General features: G+C 37.4%; 1 protein-coding gene across 19 annotated transcripts in view; it reads left to right on the plus strand.

Moving 5' to 3' along the window:
* NEB (nebulin) overlaps positions 1–22,819 on the plus strand; it is a 217,018-nt gene that overhangs the window by 21,210 nt on the left and 172,989 nt on the right. For all 19 annotated transcript variants that reach the window (XM_052636102.1, XM_052636101.1, XM_052636104.1 and 16 more), the window contains exons 13-30: positions 2,282–2,398; positions 4,227–4,331; positions 4,421–4,528; positions 4,626–4,730; positions 5,144–5,242; positions 6,511–6,615; positions 7,678–7,785; positions 7,871–7,984; positions 9,139–9,240; positions 9,340–9,447; positions 9,537–9,641; positions 10,686–10,784; positions 13,404–13,508; positions 14,083–14,190; positions 14,276–14,389; positions 18,011–18,208; positions 20,207–20,314; positions 22,349–22,447. In XM_052636102.1, the coding sequence (XP_052492062.1) occupies positions 2,282–2,398; positions 4,227–4,331; positions 4,421–4,528; positions 4,626–4,730; positions 5,144–5,242; positions 6,511–6,615; positions 7,678–7,785; positions 7,871–7,984; positions 9,139–9,240; positions 9,340–9,447; positions 9,537–9,641; positions 10,686–10,784; positions 13,404–13,508; positions 14,083–14,190; positions 14,276–14,389; positions 18,011–18,208; positions 20,207–20,314; positions 22,349–22,447 (2,007 nt within the window). The remainder of the gene's footprint in view (positions 1–2,281; positions 2,399–4,226; positions 4,332–4,420; positions 4,529–4,625; positions 4,731–5,143; positions 5,243–6,510; positions 6,616–7,677; positions 7,786–7,870; positions 7,985–9,138; positions 9,241–9,339; positions 9,448–9,536; positions 9,642–10,685; positions 10,785–13,403; positions 13,509–14,082; positions 14,191–14,275; positions 14,390–18,010; positions 18,209–20,206; positions 20,315–22,348; positions 22,448–22,819) is intronic.

The following is a 22,819-nucleotide window of genomic DNA, read 5'->3' on the forward strand; positions in this document are numbered from 1 at the left end:
TGCAATGAAGGAGATATGGGTTCGACCCCTGGGTCGGGAAGATCCCCTGGAGGAGGAAATGGCAACCCACTCCAGTATTCTTTCCTGGGAAATCCATGGACAGAAGAGGCTAGTGGGCTACAGGGGGGCCCATAGGGTTGCAAATTGTTGGACACAACTTAGCAACCAAACAGCAACAGGAGTTCTAAAGCACTAGAAAGAGCAATAACTTCATAGCCAATCAGATTTGATTATAAGCCTGGCGTTGGCTCTGCAGGAGGAGTGAAAGTAGGAAGATCATGTCACTTAGGAGACTATTTCAGGATCCGGGTGCAAGGCAGTGATGTTTTGGATCAGGAGAGTAGCCTGGAAAGTGATGAGAAGTATTAAAAAATTAGAGCTGACCTGATTTGCTGAAGAGTTGAATATGGGATATGAGAGAAAAGTGTTGGTCTAAGCAACTAGATGGATAGGGTTTCTTTTTGTCAAGATAGGGAAGATGGTGGAAGGAGTAGGTAATTTCTTATTGGAGGGGAAACATGAGCTCAACTTCAGACATGTAAATTTTGAGATGCCTTTGAGAAATGTAAATGTCAAGTAGGCAGTTGATTATATGAGTCTGCCATTTCAGGGGAGATATCTGGAAAGTCTGTATAAATTTGGGCATCAGTAGCATATGAATCATATTTAATACATAAGACTGGAGGCCATCAAGGGAGCAAGTGTAGAGAGAAAACTCTAAGGACTGGACTCTGGAGTGCTTCCTTGTGAAGACATCAGTAAGATGGGGTAGAAGCAAAGTTAGGTAAGAGTGATGTCTTGGGAAGCTGGTGAAAGGGGAGGGGAGGGAGTAATTGTGTCAAATGTTTCTGAAGTGGGTTTATCAATGAATGGTGTCTGGTGAACTTAATAAGAGCGATTTGGTTGAGTGTTTAGAAAGGGTTTGTGAGTGAATGAAAAGAGAGAAATAGAATAATATGAGTGTACTTGACTCCTGAGAAAAAAGAAGAGAAAGGAGTAGTAGCTGATGGATAAGTAGGTGAAGAGGGAATTTTTTTAGGTAAGAGGCGAAAATGCCATGTTTCTAGGCTGATAGAAAAATCAGGTGTAGAGGGAAAATGAGATCATGTTGAGGAGGGGAGGGAGAGTGGTTGGAGCATTGTCCTAGAGTAGGAAGGGGCAGGGACCTGGTGCTTAGGAGCAAGGGATGACTTTCCCTAAAATAGGAGAGGAAGCTGTGAATCCCAGATGCTGGTAGGGGAATGGTAGGTCTGTGGAATTTCCTTTCTAGTTGTTTCCATTGGTCATGGAGAGAGATAATTCTACAAGAGGCTGTCTACATCCTCAACTTCTGAGGAACATCCTCTGTGAGTCCCTACACCCCTGCTGTAGGGGTGGTACATCTGTGTTTCAGTTGTGTATCTCCCACCTTTGGAGACCAAGGCAATTGTTTTCTGAGGTTCTTAAATATTGATGGATTATCTAGGGTTTCCAGAACATGTCTGTGTTCTAAAATTATTTTGCTTGAAGAAATAAATGGCACTGGGGCTCATGGTCAAGGTTAGGATCTGTTTCTTTTTTCCTTCTTCTTCTTCCCTTTGGACATGCTCCTGAGGGGGGCTTTTGTGCCCTTACTTAAAGCTTCTGTTGGAGCTGGAATTAAAGGTGAAAAGTAGGGAGGGCAGAGGAAAAGATGAGGCTGTCCCCGTATATCTAGCCCCTACCCCTTCCTCCTCCCATGCCTACATTAAATATACATGTGCTCACACACACAGTCACAGATGAGGCATAGAAGGCTAGATTGATGATGCTTCTAGCTTTTTCTTTAAACATGTGTTGGCAGATAGGCAGCTGGAGGTTAAGAGCTGAATGAGGGTTCTGGAGCAGCAGGTATCCAGGACATGATGCACTGTCATTATTATGATGTATATCTTTCTTCTATTATTTCTCTCCCCTCCCCCGCTCTTCTTTTCCCCCTCCTCCTTCCCCTCTTCTATCCCTCTCTGAGGGTAGGGACCATATGTTACTGTTTCTTGAATCTGTCCCAGAACCAGGAGCATAATCAATGCCCTATGGATACTTTTGAATGAATAAATGATTGGAAGAAAATATATCCTGAAAATATATGCAGTTTCTCCACTGTTGTTATGAGTTACTATGAATATTTTGTTTACAAAATGTCAAGCTGCCAGGTTTCTGAAGAGAAAATTGATTCCTGGAGCGATGTCTTAATATGTGTAAAAGAGAACGAGAACAAAAGTAACATAGAGAGTTACTTTACCACTTTATTTCACTCCCACAGGTAAAATACAAACAAGACTATGAAAAGAATAAAGGAAAAGCAGATTATAATGTACTTCCTGCTTCAGAAAACCCACTGCTCAGGCAGCTGAAGGCGGCGGGAGATGCCCTGAGTGATGTAAGTATATTCTTGTCAAAAGTGGGTTTTTTTAACCTGAGCTGCAAGAGGGATGAAATTTTTCTCCTTCTATAATGACTAAATGCAAATAGAACTTTGCAAATACTTGAAGGTTATGGGGTAGCAGTTTCCCTGGAGCTGTCTAACAGGAAGGCGTTAGTGTCTCTGAGTATGATATGTGTCAATCTGGGGAGCCTGTGGACTAGTTCAGTGGGCAGGGAAATCCTCATTTCCTTGGAACTCCAGGAGCCTGTGCCTTTGTGTGGGCAAAGAGTACCTTGGAGGAGTTTTGCTGTGATTCTGATGGAGGCAGGAGACTGAGAGGGGAGGACTAGCAGCTGGAGCCCTTGGTGCCTTACGCTTGTGCTCTTCAAGCCTGCTGCTGGAGAGAAGGGAAGTGTCCTGAATTTCACAGCTTCTCTCCCTAACCTCCACCGCTTTCTACTCAGGTTTTGACTCCAGAAACCATCATTTGCAGAGAGCAAAACTGAAAAGGTGGCTCCCTAAGTCTTCACAGGAATTTCTAATAGTGGAATATTAAGAGCTTGTCTAATCCGCTGTTTTTCAAATACACTAGATAAGTGAGAACTGGCCTGGCATTAGAAGACTCACAGCTCAAGGCCACTTTGATTATGTATATAAAGAGACTGAACATACTGTCAGTTGAGTTTTCCCCTTTTGATTAGGTAGTGTTAAGTTTCCCAGTATTTGAGATTATGTGTGGGTTAGTTATCTTTGTCCCTTGAGTTAAATCAGCACCATAAATATGTGTACATGTGACTGTGGAGGGTGGGGTGAGTGATGTGGCAGGTAAGAGGACAGAAATGAATCTGTTCAAATAGCTCTACTGGGAAATCACTGCAAAGCACTGTTTCCTGAATGAAGGTCATCTTTATTGAACATAAAAACCCAAGTTCAAATCCATTTTGTTGAAAAAGACAACAATATCAAAATACTAAAAATGAACAACCTCAGTATGTGTATATATGACTGATTCCCTTTACTGTCTACGTGAAATTATCACAACATTGTTAATTGGCTATCAGTTCAGTTCAGTCGCCCAGTCGTGTCCGACTCTTTGTGACCCCATGAATCGCAGCAAGCCAGGCCTCCTTGTCCATCACCAACTCCCAGAGTTCACTCAGACTCGCGTCCATCAAGTTGGTGATGCCATCCAGCCATATAGTCCCAGATAAAATAAAGAGTTAAAACGAGCATGAAAAAAATGACAATGATCTGCTTTATCAGTTGGGCATTGTAAAATTCAGTAAAGCTTAGAGCTGAGGATAAGTCTAGAAGAGGAGAAGGGTTGGTAGGCTGTATGTACCTTATTTTTAAGATACACAGTCTGTTCATATAGTAGGAATCTTTCCTTGGTAGAAGGAGGAAGAGTGTGTATTTCCCTGTGTGCTAGGCTTTTTTCATGAAGGTTTGTTTTTTAAAAAATGAAAAAGTTACTGTTGCTCAGAATGTTCCTATTTCTCAGGGCATCATTAGTGAAGAAAGAATATGTCAGTTGACAGGTAGAAAAGGCAGTAAGTCAGAAATACTCAAGCACCTCTGCAACTGAGGGTTTGGTCTGAGGCAATATATTGGTTTCTTAATTTTCTGGAGAATATTAAACATTTAGGCTTTATAATAATTGCTAATAGAAAAGGTTTAAATCATTCACGAGACCCCAATGTGTGATTGTTAGATTTAAGACAGTTGACAGGTAATACCTTTTTTTCTTCTTCCTTTTTTGGTGTTGGAAAATACAAGTGCAATAATCATGAGCATGGGAGTGATAGGAACCTACTTTAATTGATTTTTTTCTTTCCTTTAACAGAAACTATACAAGGAAAACTATGAAAAGACGAAGGCAAAGAGCATAAATTACTGTGAGACACCCAAATTTAAGCTTGATACAGTTCTGCACAACTTCAGCAGTGATGTAAGACCCCCCAACCCAGTCATTCCCTCTGTGAAAGCGAAGACCCATCATTTTGCCAATAAATAAATGATATATGTTTTGTCTTTCAGTCTAAATATAAAGATTCCTACTTAAAGAATATTTTGGGACATTATGTAGGCAGCTACGAGGATCCGTATCATACACACTGCATGAAAGTCTCAGCTCAGAACAGTGATGTAAGTTCTAAGTCAGTTGTTTGACTTTCCAAATAGCACATTTTCAGGGCATGAGTAGAGTGGTTGCATCCTTTTGTCTGATTTCTTTTTCTTGTAGAAAAACTACAAGGCAGAATATGAAGAGGACAGAGGCAAAGGCTTCTTCCCCCAGACCATAACTCAAGAATATGAAGCAATCAAAAAACTGGATCAATGTAAAGATGTAAGTCTGTGGTATATACTATGAGCATTACCAATCTCCACAGTATCTAGTGGTCAAGATATTTTTACAAATTTGACACTTCTGCAAACAAATGTAAGCAGGAGACTGTAAGAAACACAATTTATTTTTTAATAGATATACTATTTTCCTTGTGGTCACCCATATGACTCAAGGGTTAAACCTAGCTCATTTTCCCAAAGAAAAGTAATCAGGAATCTGAAGACATGGGACAGTTTCCTATATAGATGTAAGAGCATCCCTCAAACTACAGTCTAATTAGAAAAAAAATGTGTTTTATTTCCTACAACTTTCTTTTCTTTGGGGGGGGATGGGGATATGCCAGCTTGGCCTATAGGCTAGCTCAGATTTTGCCAAGTGATACTACGCTAAACCTGATTTCTTTTCCGCCACAGCACACCTACAAAGTCCATCCAGATAAGACAAAATTCACTCAAGTTACTGACTCTCCCGTTCTGGTGCAAGCCCAAGTCAATTCCAAGCAGCTGAGTGATGTAAGTTCTCTTAAATATTCAAGAAATCCATTTTTAAGGGATGCTATATCATAGCTCTGTACTTAAAATCCATTTATAAAAAAGGGTTTTTATCCTTGTCACGTTTATTTTAAAAAGACTATGTAAGTTTTAACGAGTTTAACTTGTATACATTTGTAATCACCTAAAATACTTATTTAGTTACCTTGCATCTTCTTGGGTGGATAACAATTGTAATAAGAGTTGAAGAAGAGAAACTAAATGTAGCTTAACGCACTGGAGAGCACTGATATTTGGGGGTCAGACAACAGTGAAAGTGAAAGTGTTAGTCGGTCAGTTGTGTCCAACTCTTTGCGACCCCATGGACTGTAGCCTGCCAGGCTCCTCTGTCCATGGAATTCTCCAGTTAAGAATACTGGAGTGGGTTGCCATTCCCTTCTCCAGGGCATCATCTCAACCTGGGGATTGAACCCAGGTCTCCTGCATTGCAGGCAGATTCTTTACTGTCTGAGCCATCAGGGAAAACTGGATTCAAATTTTAGCTCTGTCTTTTATGACCTGGGGGCCTAGGCAAGCTGTTGAACCTCTCCATCCCTCACAGTTTCCTTTGATAATATATGCTTGTTTTGAAGATGAAATGAAAAGAAATATGTGCATGGTACACACCCTGGCCCAGAGCAGGTATTCAATACATCGGATTTCTCTCTCTTGTGCAAGTTTATTTTTGGGAAATGGAGTCTTTGAGATATGTTTTATCATATGAATTTTAAGTGTGAATTTTCAAATTTATGTTGAACTAAAAAAAACATGAAAATAAAAATAACTTGAGTAGATTTATGGCCAGAAATGAAAGCTTCAGTTAGAGTATCCACAAACCATCATGCATGTGAGGGGACATAATCAGACTTGTTAGAAAATATTCTCCAGTGTGTGAGCAATGACAGCTGAGAAGAAAGGCTGACACTCTCCAAATCTACAGGACCAACTGTGATATTTAAGGAGGGAAGCTTGTGTCTATGGAAAGTGGCCACCTCCTTCCATTAGGGTCCTACCATGGTGCCAGGTGTGATACGAGCATCAGTGACCCATCACACAGGTGCTGATAAGAAAGGTGGCCTACCCTCGCTCTGGATTTCTCTTTTGATCGTGACAGCTCTGTCAGTTGTTATTTAACAAAATGTATTTACATTTTATGAAATGTACTCCACGTGATTTTTTCTTTTGTATTTTGTAACAATTCTTCTGAATAGAGGACTAATTTGCTCATTCTTTCCCTCCCCCATCCTCAGCTAAATTACAAAGCAAAACATGAAAATGAAAAGTTCAAGTGTCATATACCTCCAGATACGCCTGCCTTTATCCAGCACAAAGTCAACGCCTATAACCTGAGTGATGTGAGTTTCTCATGCGCTACGCCTTCTGTTTTACTGACAACTGTGCTTTTACTTTTGAGCTGCCTCATTGAATAAACATTTCAGTGTTAAAGATGGGAATAAGGGTTAACGTTTATATTGTGTTCCCTCTGCCAGGGTAACTTTGAACTCCCCTTATAAAATGTGTGTAGCAATCTTGTAAGTAGCTTCACACAAGGAGACAATCTTAATATATTTTAGGCAACCCTCAAAATGTCACTGTTAGTGTATGTTTAATCTCAAATCTTAATGTTCTTTTAGCCATGTATTCTTTTATATTATACTATAATTTTCTTTCAGGACCTGATATTTAAGATACAGTTTGATTTCATTTATTTCTCAAGCCTATAATTTCCCTTATATCTCACAAACAATACTTATTTTTACATGTAAGAGAACTTGGCACTGACAAAGATACAGGGTATTCAGAAGGCATAAGGCCAGGTATCCATTGCTATTTTTCATTTCCAAACTTAATTTTATAGAAAAGTCAAGTTACCCATGAGGATTTCAATTTTTTCAACAATTCTATAAGTATTAAAATTATCAAGCATAAGTGAATATTATAATGATCTGTAAAATAACCTTTTCAGAGAACTTTGAGAGCAAATGAAAATGGTGCCTTTATATAATACTAAGTAAGTTAACTATAGATTACCTGTGCTAGTCTGTAAAATATTCGGTGTTAGGAATCAAATATTAGTATGATAACTAGAATGAAGTTAATGTAATGAAATATTCTCATGGTGAGCAGAGAAGCTTAATCTTGGAAAACAGCAAGATTCAGATTATTATTATTATTTAGATAATAAATTATCTAAAATTTTATTACTTATATATATTATTTATATTATATATGTTATAATATAATATAATAATATTATTGTTATTTAGATAATAAATTATCTAAAATTTCTTAAACAGTGAAAATGGTCTATTTTATATTGAGACAAACTATTGGGTACTGGGTTACCTTTAGTCTATAAAGTATGATAACATGCATATCACTTTTGCCTACTCCTGTGCTGAAATTTTTCTATCCAGAATATTTATAAGCATGACTGGGAGAAGACCAAAGCTAAGAAGTTTGACATTAAGGTGGACGCCATTCCCCTGCTGGCAGCCAAAGCCAACACCAAGATCGCTAGTGATGTGAGTATGGCCTGGGCACCTGGGTGGGGGGGCCTCAATGATGCTTCCTGATGAGTGGGATCTGACTCATATGATGTCCTTGCAGGTGATGTACAAGAAAGACTATGAGAAAAGCAAAGGGAAGATGATTGGGGCTCTCAGTATTAATGACGACCCCAAGATGCTGCACTCGTTGAAGACGGCCAAAAACCAGAGTGATGTGAGTGCTTTTGTGAACCTGTCTTTAGATGTGGCTGTACTTACTTTTAATATAAGCTTGGATGAGACGTTCGCCTAAATGAAATCTCAGATTCAGGATGACAAATCAAACATTAAAACCCAGCGGTAAAGAATGATTAACTTCCTCATTCTTATGATGTCTCTACTTTGAGACACCAGAGAGTATTGTAAAGCTTCCTTTAATCCCTTAATGCCTTCTGTTTTATTAGGAGGTAAATTATATTAACAATTTTCCTTATTGTTTTTTCTGGAAATGAGCTCAGTATCTCAGTATGTCTGACCATCTATTCATTCCATGCCATGACCAAACTCTAGGTACTTAACAAAAATATATACAGAAAAATAAAAGCCAAGAAGTGAGAAAACCAGGCTACAAAGTAGGGAAAACTCAGTGAAGCTTAAGTATTTTAAGAATTTTATAAAATACTGATCTCATATTAAAGACTTAAAATATTTTATTAAAAATAAATTTTTATACAAAGATTGCTTTTCTAATTCATAGCAAAGAAGAAATATTACCTATTCTGTATCGCTTATAACTATTACTGTCTTTATTGAGGATATTTTTTGGATTTATTTATGGAAGAATTAAAAGAGAATGTGAAGAACTGCATGATGCACTCAATAACACAGAAAAGTCATATTTCGTATATCACTGTTATAAAGTAAAATTTAGGTTTTAATGATAAAAGCCAGCTTCCAGAGGTATTGTAAGATGTGTTTTCGTCAAGTACTGAATGGAATACTTTTCTACGACTGTGCCTAAGTATCTAAACTCCACTTTATACTTTTTACAATATTTCATGCCAATGCTTAAAAAATCATTTTCCTTCAAACACATTCAAGTGGGAAAAAATATTTTAAGATATAAAGTTGCTTAGACAGCAGCATTGGTGAGCTGTGATTTATTCTGGCAGAGAAATATTAGGATAAGTACTATGAACATATTTATGGTTACTGCAGACTAGATCATATAAGACAAGAGCCCCTACCATATTCATTCTGCTTTTCTGCTTTGTAGACAATAACTGCTGAAGAAATACAAAAATTTCCATTCCAGTAAAGTATATTCATAGACATGAATAGCTTCTATTCCATGAGATATATTCTTTTATTTTCTTTTTCCTTTGACAGAGATTATACAAGGAAAACTATGAGAAGACAAAGGCAAAGAGCATGAATTACTGTGAGACTCCCAAATATCAACTTGATACCCTGCTGAAGAACTTCAGTGAGGTTCGAAAGGCCACGGTTACCTCTCGGGTTTGAGGGCTCTCCTCCTGTCTGATAAATAACTGTCTATTTGAGTTTGAAAACATATGTTTTCTTTTTCAGGCTAAATATAAAGATTCGTATGTACAGAATGTTTTGGGACATTATATAGGCAGTTTTGAGGACCCATATCGAGAACACTGCATGAAAGTTGCAGCTCAGAACAGTGACGTAAGTTTGAAGACAATTGTTCATGCTTCTCAGCAACATTCTTGGGGACAATAGAAATCAGGATCTATTTTTGTTCTTTCTTATTACAGAAAAATTACAAAGCAGAATATGAAGAAGATAAAGGGAAATGCTATTTCCCTCAGACAATAACACAAGAATATGAAGCAATCAAGAAGCTAGACCAGTGTAAAGATGTAAGTCAACGGCTCTGAAGTTTTGAGATTGTGTTTGGCATTCTTGCGCCATCTAGTGGTCAGTTCAGCAGTTTAAATGCTAGCATCTAATGGTTCGCAGATGTTAAGTTTTATTTTTTGGATAGAATTGAGGAGTGTAAAAATTACTATGAAGAAAACTATTTGTTACAAAATGATTTATAAAACCTTTATTTCCACTAGTCTGTATATACATATATCTACACACATACACACACACACACACACACACACACACACACACACGCGCGCGCGCGCGCGACTTTTGGGGAAAGAGTGAACATGGTGATTTGTAAGAGATAGGTGTATATTTTACATGATGGGCTGGCATGTGCCAGACACTGTCCTTGGTGCTAAGAAGGAATAGGGGACAAGAAGGGCTGCTTCTTGTTCAGTGTGCATCTGAGAAGGAGAGACAGACGATAAACAAAGAACATAGAAACTAGAAAGATCAGAAAACTAAAGTGATGCTATAGGGTTAAAATAGAATGATGTGGGTGATGGGGACTGGATGGATACCATAGGTTGGGTGGTCAAGGAAGGTCTAAGGCAAAGACTGTATAGCCGTGCCAAGACTCAGGGAAGAGCAGTGGGAAGAACAGCCTGAGAAGAGACACACTCAGCATGTAAGGACTTCAAAGGATGAGGTAACTGACATATACCAGGGAAGGGACAGCAGTAGACGTAAAATGGTAGGAGATGAAGGAGGGAGGTGGATTCTGTAAGGGAGGGCTGGTAGGCCAATGTACACTTTACACTGAACTCGAGGCCAGTGGTGAGCCATTGTAAGGCTTCCGCAGGTGGAGGCTAATCTGGTTGCTGAATTATGGCAGAGAAACCAGTTTGGAGGCAACTTCAGGAGAGAGGGAGATAGAGAAAGAGAGAGGAAGTGAGAATGCATCAATCAAGTTTTCAGAACAAATGCACTCTATTTTTGGCTGAAAACTTTGTACATGTTATTGTGTATATGAACAAGAATCTGAAGAAACATTATGAAATTTCATTAACAGACCTCTTCTTTTGTAGCATACCTACAAAGTTCATCCAGATAAGACCAAATTCACAGCTGTTACTGATACTCCTGTACTGTTGCAAGCCCAGCTCAACACAAAGCAGCTTAGTGATGTAAGTGCCCTGATTAATGCAAGTGTGGGTGACCCAGAATGCTTTGCTTATTGGACATCAGCATCTACATATTTCACCCTCGTGGGCTCATCTATTTTTCCAATAATGTGACTTTTCAAGATATATTCAATAAAATGCAAATGAGCTGCAAGACTGAATTGTAGCCTCAGGAAGAGTGGTGTCAGACAATAGTAAGAATGACTAATAATTCTGCAATAACTCCTCGATTTTTAGTGGGAATTTGCTCATTAGGAGCTCTCACATTCCAAGAATAATGCATACTAAAATCTCAAGGCAACTTAAATGACAACAAAAACAGCTACTTGAATAGGTAACAAGGCAAATTTTTCCCATTTCTGACTTTGCCAACAAAGGCTTTAGAGAAAGAAAAAGAGCACAGAAACAAGCAATATGCCAGACAATAATACAAAAACTAATATAGGATGTTGATAACATAGAATTCAAATCAGATGATGTGTGAGAAAGTGATGGCGGTGCACTTTGGATTAGGAAGTCAAGGGAGGTCTAAAGTAGAATGACCCAGCCATGCGGCTGCTGCTGCTGCTAAGTCACTTCAGTCATGTCCGACTCTGTGCAACCCCATAGACGGCAGCCCACCAGGCTCCCCCGTCCCTGGGATTCTCCAGGCAAGAACACAGCAGTGCTTCTCAAATATTGACGTATATGTGGGTGATAAATGGAGATTCTGATTTGGTAGGCCATGAGGGACTTATATAAACTCCCTAGTCCCCACTTTGAGTAGCTAGGTATGTGTTCATTGCTCAGTCTCGTCCGACTCTGGCAACCCCATGGACGTAGCCCACCAGCCTCCTCTGTCCATAGTTTTCTCCAGGCAGGAATCCTAGAGTAGGTAGTCATTCCCTTCTTCAGGGGATCTTCCCAACCCAGGGATCAAACGCAGGTCTCCTGCATTGCAGGCAAATTCTTTACCCACTGAACCGCCAGGGAAGCCCCGAGTTGCCAGCTAAATCCTGAGGAGTAGCATGTGCTCCTCAAGACAGAAAGATGTAATATTCCATTTGCCCTACTTTGGTTTTTAGTAACATGAATTATCTCATGTGCAGTCGGTAAAGGAATGTCTACCATTTTTCTACATTGTACATGCATGCATTAATATATGATTAATATATATAAATCATACCAATATATGATTTATATATTACTAATCATATTAATATCATTAATATATATCAATATACTATAATATATTTAATATGTTAGTAGTGATCTTAATAAAATATATTACTATATTAATCATACTAATATATGATTAATTTGTTTTTCTGACTTCTTTACTCCATATGTCAATCTCCAGGTCCTACCATGTCTCTGAAAATGGCACGAGTCTGTTCTTTTTTATGGCTGAGTAATATTCCATCATATGTGTGTGCCACATCTTCTTTACCCATTCCTCTGCTGATGGACCTTTAGGTTGCTCCCATGTCCTTGCTGTTGTAAATAGTACTTCCATGAACTTTGGGATGCACGTATCTTTTGGAATTATGGTTTTCTCCATAACACTGTAAGGCAATTATACACCAACAAAATTTTAAAAAGAAAGTAATGGTGTCAATGTAATCCAAAAGACATATTGGTTCATGTGCAACTTTTCCCAGCATATTAATATTTTGTGCTCCAATAAAGGACAACTAGCTAACATTGGGCTTCCCTGGTAGCTCAGCTGGTAAAAAATCTGCCTGCAGTGCAGGAGACCCCAGTTCCATTCCTGGGCCGGGAAGATCCCCTGGAGAAGGGTTAGGCTACCCACACCAGTATTCTTGGGCTTCCCTGGTGGCTCAATTGGTAAAGAATCTGCCTGCAATGCGGGAGACCTGGGTTCAGTCTCTGGGTTGGGAAGATCCCCTGGAGAAGGAAACGGCTACCCACACCAGTATTCTGGCCAGGAGACCTCCATGAACTGTATAGTCCATGGGGTCGCAAAGAGTCGGCACAACTGAGCGACTTTCACTAGTTTCAAATACTAATAACATCAGCGCTGCAACTGAGCTTGGCAAGCGACAGAGGAATGTAGTCTTGTGCGTGGTGCCCAGGAACTGCACTCTCTTCTCGTCCTGGTGAGGTCAGGTCTTGAAGGATCTGAAATGCATGGTTCTTCTCAGTGCATTTGCCTTCAACTCCAAAATTCAACAGCCTCATTCCTTCTTTACACTCTCTTCCTTCCACCTAATGTCACCTTTTAAAAATTTCAAATAAAGTCCCATATCTTGTATTTTTGATAAGAATTTATGTATCTTTTAAGCTGTTCTAGCATTCTATTTAGAATTATTATTTTTGTCAGTGCTCCCATTACATAGATTTTGAGTGTTCATGTTCTCGAGGCACACCCCAGAGGACAATGAGATTCCCATATATACATCGTGATGGCATTTACAAAATGATAACCCAGAGTTGTTTTATACCAGCATCCATGAAAGAGGAAGTGAGTCTGGATCCTATGCTGAATTTTGACTGGATAGACTATTTCTTTGAGTCATTTTTCTAAAAAGGAGAGTAATGACTTAGCTATATACATTCTCTTTTGTAAGTTCAAGGAATTTCCTACCCTGACCTGTTTGGCTATTCTCTATTGCTTTTTAGCTGAATTACAAGGCAAAGCATGAAGGTGAGAAGTTCAAGTGCCACATACCAGCAGATGCTCCACAGTTTATACAACACAGAGTCAACGCCTATAACCTGAGTGATGTGAGTACCATACATGTTGGTGTATGGATGAAGAGGAAATATTATGAATGCTTAAAAGGACCGGATTAGGAGTTATGCAAATAAACAACTGTTGAGATGCTTGCCAGAGTGCCAAGTGGAGCTTTTGAACTTAAATGCCCTTAAGACTTTGGTAGCCATTAGATTTCATTTTCCATAGTCTCTGTTACTATCAGAAACATTCTCTCAATCACTCTGCCCCCTTCCTCCCCACCAGTCTCTAGAGTTTCACAAGATCTCTCATACCCTCATAAGCAAATGTCACATTTCCCCTTCTCCAATTGGTTGTCACTTTATATTATCCTTTATGTATCAAGATAGCAGAGTCTTTAGAAAGTTTACAGAACATTGGAAAGAGTATATTATACTTATTTTGTGGTGGAGGAGAGAAGCTAGAGGATAGATAATAAGCTATATTATCATTTGGTAAATATAGCATTAAATAGGTAAATTAAGTCTCTATATACAAAGTTTCGATCTGTTTTTAAATTTTTACTGAGTTAATCTGTATTAGGTATTGTTCTTAAAATTCCTGTGCTGAAATTTTTCTGTCCAGAATATTTATAAACATGACTGGGAGAAGACCAAAGCTAAGAAGTTTGACATTAAGGTGGACGCCATTCCCCTGCTGGCAGCCAAAGCCAACACCAAGATCGCTAGTGATGTGAGTATGGCCTGGGCACCTGGGTGGGGGGGCCTCAGCGATGCTTCCTGATGAGTGGGATCTGACTCATATGATGTCCTTGCAGGTGATGTACAAGAAAGACTATGAGAAAAGCAAAGGGAAGATGATTGGAGCTCTCAGTATTAATGACGACCCCAAGATGCTGCACTCGTTGAAGACGGCCAAAAACCAGAGTGATGTGAGTGCTTTTCTCAATCTGTCTTTTTAGTATTGTGTCCCAGTTAATATGGCCAAGGATAGTGATGTAAAAGGATTGCATCAGGTTCATAACAACAAACTGCTGAGCAGAACTTTAAAAATAGAATGATTTTCCAAGTTTTTTTACCTCTCATGTTTGAGGAGAGAAATTATTTGTACTTGATTACCATTTCACTTTGAAAGACCTATGTGCTCATATTTAGTAGAATATTGAGTATAGTTTTTAGCATCATTTGGAAAACATTATGGTATTTTCATATTTTCTAATTGAAAAGTAACTTTTAAATTATTAAGTTTTTTTAATATAAATTTATTTATTTTAATTGGAGGTTAATTACTTTACAATTAATGGTATATTTTTTCTTAGATCTAGGCCGTTACTAAAGTCAATAAAGAACAAAGTTTGCTCTACTAAGATTTTTATCTCTGACTTATGATTTTTCTTGCCACTTTGGCCTTATTTTGAAAGAAAAATCATGAGTCAGAGATAAAAATCTTAGTAGAGCGAACTTTGCTCTTTATTGACTTTAGTAATTAGTATTGGCCTAGATCTAAGAAAAAATATACCATTAATTATAGTTACATTTGAGAATCTGATAAAAGATTTGGACCATCTCTTTAGAAAGATGGAGATTTTTTTGCACCTTTACCTTTCAGAGAATTCATGGATTCCCTAAATATTGCCTTTAGGCCATCTATCATCTTCCAGTTAGAATTCTTAGCATAGAGAGGCAAACATACACTATCACAAATTATACACTATATTTTAAAATGCTTAGCGAATCCCTTAAGAGTGGTAAGAATGTTCAACATAGCTTGAAATATTAGTTTTTCATGATGAAAGAGAAAGGTGTTTATATCTTTTGCTTTCATTTTAACCATGTGAAAGGATGAGATTTAGAGCATTCCCTCCATATACAAAAATAAACTCAAAATGCATTAAAGACCTGAAATCATGAAACTCCTAGAAGAGAACCTAGTAGGACACTCTTTGACATAAATTGTAGTAATATTTTTTGGGATCTGTCTCATAAGGCAAAAGAAATAATAACAAATGGGACATAATTAAACTTAAAAGCTTTTGCATAGCAAAATGAAGAGACAACCTATGAAATAGAAAATATTTGCAAATGATATAGCTCACAAGGGTTTAACATCCAAAATATATAAACAGCTCATACAGCTCAGTATCAAGGAAACAGTCAAAAAAAAAAATGGGCAGAAAATTTGAATAGACATTTTTCCAAAGAAGGCATATAGATGGCTAACAGGCACATGAAAAGATGTTCAACATGGTTGGTTTTTGGCAGAAACCATCACAATTCTATAAAGCAATTATCCTTCAATTAAAAAATGAATTTAAAAATTTTAAAAAAGTGTTCAACATAGCTAATTATTAGAGAAATACAAATCCAAACAACAATGAGATATCACCTCACACCTATTAGAATGCCTGTCATCAAAAAGTCTAAAAATAATAAATATTGGCAAGGATATAGAGAAAAGAGAACTCTCCTACACTGTTGGTAGGAATGTAAATTGGTGCAGCCATTATGGAAAACAGTAGGGAGATTGCTTAAAAAACCAAAAGTGGAGCTACCATATGATCCAGCAGTCCCACTCCTGGGCTTATACCTAGAAAAGAGGAAGACTCTAGTTCAAAAAGATACATCCATCCCAATATTTGCAGCAGCCTTATTTACAATAGCTAAATATGGAAGCAACCTAAGTGTCCAGCAAATGAATGGATAAACAAGATGTGGTACATGTATACTACTGAGTATCGCTCAGCCAGAAATAAGAGGGAAATTCTGCCATTTGCAGCAGTGTGGTTGTACCTAGAGAATATTATGCTTGTAAAATAAGTCAGAGAAAGACAAATATTGTATGGTATCACTTGAGTGTGGAATCTAGAAAATAAAATGAATGTACATGACAAAACAGAGATAGATATAGAAAACAAACTTGTAGTTACCCGTGGAAAGAGGGAGAGAGGGGCAAGATAGGGATAGGGGATTAAGAGATACAAACTACTTATGTAGAAAATAGATACACAATTAGGATATATTTTAGAGCACAGAATTATCACAGTTATAGCCATTATCTTGTAACTTTCAATGGAGTGTAATCTAATAAAACTACTGACTTACTGTGCTATCCACCTGAAACTAATATTGTAAGTCAATTATACTTCAATTTAAGAATATAGCCGTTTGGATCTTTGACAACCTTTTATATGTACTGACAGGTGTGAGCTGGTTTGAATGACAGTTAGAACAACATAGTTGAGGGAATTCCCTGGTGATATAGTGGTTAGGACTGTGCTTTCCCTGCCAGGGCATGAGTTTGATCCCTGGTCAGGGATCTAAGATCGAATAAGCTGCGTGACCAAAACAGTTTAGTCAAAAGCATTTCCACACACCAACTGCTATTACAACATTGCTTTATCTGTTTATTTCTAATAAAGACAAACTGTATTTTTTCTGGTGTTCTTGCATGCCATCAGAAAGTTGCTGTATTTTATCATCATAAACCAGGGTCTAGATTTTACAATTAAGAGATATATTTATTCTATGAAACTGACTACCCATGAAAGATGTAAAGGAAGATTACATTCCCTAGTAAAGCCAAAATATCAGATTATTTGCAGAAGGAATTCCTACGGGAACTTTATAATGCACATCCATGCTTGCTTCCTTGGATCACTGTCTTAGCACTTATGTGATTATAGGGAGATATAATGGGTTTAGAATTTTTCTAAGTGTACTGGGCCAGAATTTTTCTCTCTGTTAAGGGAATTGGTGAGCAAACATGATGAAGCTGGGCTTTGACCTAATCAGCACCCTCTGCAATCATTTCAGAAAACCAGCCAATAAAATTCCTTCTGAGGCCCAGTCAGGACATCTGGCTTATGAGAACACTGTACAGAAAGACCAAGGTTACTTTCATGGCTCAGTTTCATAAATTTTTCTCCTTTGAGGTCTTGTAGCTGCTGAAATCTGAAGCTTCTTTTAAATTGTAACCAAAATTAAACTTAGGATGAACAAAAACCTTTGGGGTTCTCAGTGGAGCTTATTTATTGTCCAAACTAGAATAGTCAGATTGAAAAATCAGTAACTATTCATTTAAAGATGACTTTAGTAAAGTCAAGAAGTCAAGTGTACAGCCCTATTTATGAAGTAGTCATTTTATACAATCAGAAGTATGAAGTGATTGTCATCTAATTTTTGACAATTTAAAAAATACTTCTTTAGTGGAAAACTCTTCAACAGTTATTACCTTGGTAGAAATAATGCTTATTAGTGGTCCTTGAAAAACCCTATTTTAAAATAAAATAATAGCTGGCTGAAGCAGAAACTGTGGCCCATTCATAATGTCTGACAGTTCCTCTTTAATCTAAAAAAACGATTTGAGAAAATCTGTCCATGTATGATTTGAGGGGGGAGGTGTTCAATAAGTGAAACATATCAAATTTTAAGAAAAAACCACTAGATGTTTGGGTCTATATCTCTAACTTGTATTTATTGCTTAATAGAGATCTCTGCTTTTCTGCAAATCCATTGAAGGTTTCAATTAATAATTGGTAATTTCTTATTCACAGCGTGAATATCGTAAAGACTATGAAAAGTCAAAAACTATCTACACGGCACCTCTTGACATGCTCCCACTCACTCATGCTAAGAAATCTCAGGAAATTGCCAGTGATGTGGACTATAAGCACCTCTTACACAATTACAGCTATCCACCCGACAGCGTTAACGTGGACCTTGCCAAGAAGGCTTATGCACTGCAGAGTGATGTGAGTAACCACATTTTCTCTATTCCTGCTATTTAAGGTAGAAACTGAGAAGGGTTTCTAAGCTTAGTGATGTTTTTGGCAATTCTTATAAGTGTTTGCACTGTCTTCTGTATGTAGCAAATATGTGATGAGAAAGTGATCCTGGGGATTCTATGAGAGCACACTCTTCAGGGTTAGAAAGGCCTGGGACTGGCAGGCACTCCATCACATTGATTTTGGGAAACTGATCAACCTTGCTGAGTTTAGAGTCCTCCTTATAAAATTGGAATAATATAAAAGAATTGTTTTGATTATTTAAATGCATTCAAAATACTCTTAGCATGGTGCCAGGCCCTGGTGTATTCTCAATAAACATTTGCTAGTTTTATAATCACCATTAGCATAATTATCACATTCATCAGTCAGTAAATTTTGTATAGGTTGCTATCTTGTCTGAAAATAAAATGTATGATTTATCATATTACTTTTTATAATAGCTAGGTTTTTTCCTGCAGATGAAAACATCTTTAGCCAAATCGATTTGTCTGAGCTATACAATTGAACACCTTGTCCTAACAATCCAATTTTTTTTAATGGTAAAATATGCATAACATAGTGTTGGCCATATTTACCATTTTTAAGTGTACAGTTCAGCAGCAGTTAATTACACTGTTGTAAAATCAACCTCAGAACTTTTTCGTCTTACAAGAATTAAATCTTATGTGCATTAAATAATTCCCATTTCCTCTTCCCCTCAGCCCCTGTCAACCACCCTTCTACTTTCTTTGAGAGCTAGGATACTCTAAAGATCTCATATCAATGGAATTATGTACTGCTTGCCCTTTTCTGATTGGCTTATTTCATTTAGCATGATGTCCTCAAGGTTCATTCATAGTGTGTGTGTCAGAATTTCCTTCCTTTTTGAGGCTGAATAATGTTCCATTTTGCATGTATATATGGTATTTGGTTTATCCATTCATCTGTCCGTGAACATTTGGGTGGTTTCCACCTTTTGACTGTTGAGAATAATGCTACAGTGAACATGGGTGCATGAATATCTTTAAGACCCTGCTTTCAATCCTTTTGAGTATATACACAGAAGTAGAATTTCTGGATGATAAAATAGTTCTATTTTAATTTTTTTGAGAAAATGCTATACTATTTTCTGTATCAGCTGTACAATTTTACATTCTCATGTTTTATGCATTATTATCCTTTTGTTTGTGTCATTTTGTTATGTTTCTTCCTCCCAAATAGATGACAGTTTTCTCAAAGGCAGGAATCAGTGGTTTCTTGATTTTTCATTCCATTTAAAAGGCCCCCACTGATCTAAATTTTGTATCTAGAGCATATGTTTTAGGTATCATCTATAGCCAGACAGCAAGAGTTGGTTTAAGAGTAGGTTATTATTTTAGTAGCATCAAGTAACTGTCCCCCAGATAGGTTCAATTCCAAATGATAACTGCTCTCCATAAGCAAATTATTGAATACAACTATTTTAAAATGCTTTGTTAGCTAATGGAGAAACACTCTTAAGCTGACCGTTACACATGAAGGCAATGTGTGTAAACACTTAATACAAATAATTTCTATCAAGTTTTATCAGCAAATAAGCAAAAATATCTATCTTCAATATGGCCTTTAGTGACATAGAAACACAATACTAGTGTTCTAGTGAACAAACAGATCTGATGATCAAAATATAGCAATTTCATTTATTCTTTGAAATACAGTTTCGAATTTAGCATTTTCCAGATTGGAATTATAATTCCACATACTTGGGAAATAAGGGTGAAGGAGAATATATGCCAACTAGCAATAACATTGAAAACCTGAAGACTGTTAAAATCTCTCCCCAAGGAAATGTTTAAAATAACTTCAGTGCATGGAGTAAGGAACCTGGTCAGAAATCTTGCAAGCATTTTTGTGGGGCGAGGGGTGGGGGTGGGGAATGTTAATGATTTTACAAATAAGGATGGCTCTGAATAAAGAAGTGTAACCTTTCTCTCGGTGTTCTAGGTCGAATACAAAGCTGACTACAACAGCTGGATGAAGGGTTGTGGCTGGGTGCCTTTTGGGTCCTTAGAAATGGAAAAGGCAAAGCGAGCGTCAGACATTCTGAATGAGGTACAGCCATCACCTCTCTGTGTGTCACAGAGACAAAGTTGTGAATGTGTCGTGTTAAACTCCCCCCAAACCATGGGAAGGGCCTCCTTTACCACTTCATTTTCTGGTATTGTTGCTACAGGAAGAAACCAAATTATCACGTGTATTCATTGTCTCAGTAGATAATTGTACCCCTTCACATCACCAAAGTCATTTATGTTAACCATTTATGGCAGAAATATCGTCAACAACTTTATTGAGGTATAGTTTGCATACCCAGAATTTACATATTTTTAGTGTACCCCTTGACAAGTTTTATTAAATCCATACAGTTGTATAGCCATCCCCACAACCGAATTTTTTTTGAATGGTAAACACATCTTTATTTTTCAGAAGCAAGCTAGTAAATGAGTAATACACTTTGAAATACATAAAACAGTGAAATCATCATGGTCAAGGGAGGCTGGACTGGAAATTTGGTTAGGTCGTTGGATGTATCAAGAGATTAGTTCAAAGTTGCTTCAATTTTGGCCTTGGGTTTCATGAGATTCTCCCTACTAGTTAGGAATTGTTTTAGCAGCAGGAAAAAGAATATTTGAAATTATGGAGGCTACTCACATACTTTGCCTTCAAAATGGTTAGGAGGGAGTTGGCTGCTGGCATATATTCAATGATGTCAGACCCACAATTGAATTTTAAGATGCTAATTTTTTCCCCCAAAATTCCCACACCCATTTTCAACCCCAGACAATTACAAATCTTCTTTCCATCTCTATAATGTTGTCTTTTCCAGAAATATCTTTTGAATCAGGATTCCTTCACTTAGCATGTTTTTGAGGTTCATCCATATTTCTACATGTGTCCAAAATATATTTCTGTCTATTAGTAGTATTCCTTTGTATGGCTATATCACATTTTGGTTGTCCAACTCGGCATACAGATTTTTTCCCCCCAAAATATGGTGATTGTAAATTATGCATATAATGACAATTATAGTTATACTTTTCTTTGAAGTATTATTGTTCCCTGTGCTATATTCTCGATGACTTTGAAGTAGTGTATATATTCAGTCTAAAAAGAAACAGTGGTGATCCTGGGGTTCTGAAAGCAGTCCCTTCTTTGACAACAGCTGAACATTACCACTGCTGTAAGGTGAATCTGTCATCCAGGAAGTTAGACCACATGAAGCAGGATCAGAGGTGCTAAATGAGGCTTGTCTTCCACACCCGAGTTTTTGTTCTTGTTGTTTTGTACTGCTGTTTGTTTATTTTGGGTCGAAACTCTTTTATCTACTCAAGAGAGATCATTCAGAAAGAGCTCTTCTGGGTTGGTGGTTTTCAGAAGTCTGAAGTTGAAAGAGGGGATGCTTCTATAGACACAAGAGAGGGATTATAATATGAATGAAGGAAGAGAACTAGGAAAAGAATATAGGAATGAGGGGGGCTAGATGTTGATAGCTCCCAGTTGAGACACCTTCCCACTGTTTCCTCTCCTGTGTCTCTTCAGCACTTTGGTGATAATTTATATATTAACCACATTAAGGCTTGCAAAGTGAAAGTCCTCCCTTCTTTGTTCATAATCCAGAGCTGTTGCCCTAATTCCTCAACTGGAAAACTTCAGTTGCTGATGGCATGACAGGGAAAATGGCACCCCTGAGAGCTTCTAAGTGTCATGTAACACTACTCTACTTGTCCTTGCCTCTTTTCTGTTAATCCTTTAGAAAGCTCTGTGAGGTTTCAGGATTCTACTGAGCTGACAGTGCCTTCTTTCATATCATAAGCAAGAAATTAAAAGAGTGAAGTCAGTTCCTGAAAGTTGTATTGGTCTGTACTGTCCCCAAACAATTGAAAATTAAAATGATCTCTTTAAATGCTGGCTTTTGTATTGTATTGTATTGTATCCCCCTGCGCCCACCCAAGCCAACAAAAAATCTAGTATTTTTACATTTTAAAAATCAGGAAAAATTCTTGTCTCTACAAAATGAATTTGTAAGATTTTGATACAAATTTGCCTTTGGTGAAAGTAATATTTTTCTCTTTTTAATTCATCAAACAGAAAAAATATCGCCAACATCCAGATACTCTCAAGTTTACTTCAATTGAAGATGCTCCAATTATAGTACAATCTAAGATTAACCAAGCCCAGAGGAGTGATGTAAGTGCTAATTCTCTCTGTATTTAAATGTTAACTAATACAAATATATGTGTATTCCAAATGTAATGATCACTGTACTTATCACACAATCTAAAGAGACTCGAGTATGTGAGCAACAGTATAATCCCTCAGCTCTTCATTAATAAAATCACACCCTATTTATATCTTTAGAAGATTATGTATTTTGTGCTGACAGTTTTTTTTTTAGCACAATTATACTTTGCTTTCCAAGGACAGGGTAAGAGGGACTTCTTTGATAACCAGAAACACAAACTTGTATCTAGGAAAGATTAGGAAAGTGAATGTAGATACTACATCATATGAAGGAGTTACTATTTTAAGTCAGAATTAACACAAAAATCATGCTTAGTA

Source organism: Budorcas taxicolor, chromosome 2 (assembly GCF_023091745.1).
Source record: "Budorcas taxicolor isolate Tak-1 chromosome 2, Takin1.1, whole genome shotgun sequence".
Classification (NCBI taxonomy): domain Eukaryota; kingdom Metazoa; phylum Chordata; class Mammalia; order Artiodactyla; family Bovidae; genus Budorcas; species Budorcas taxicolor.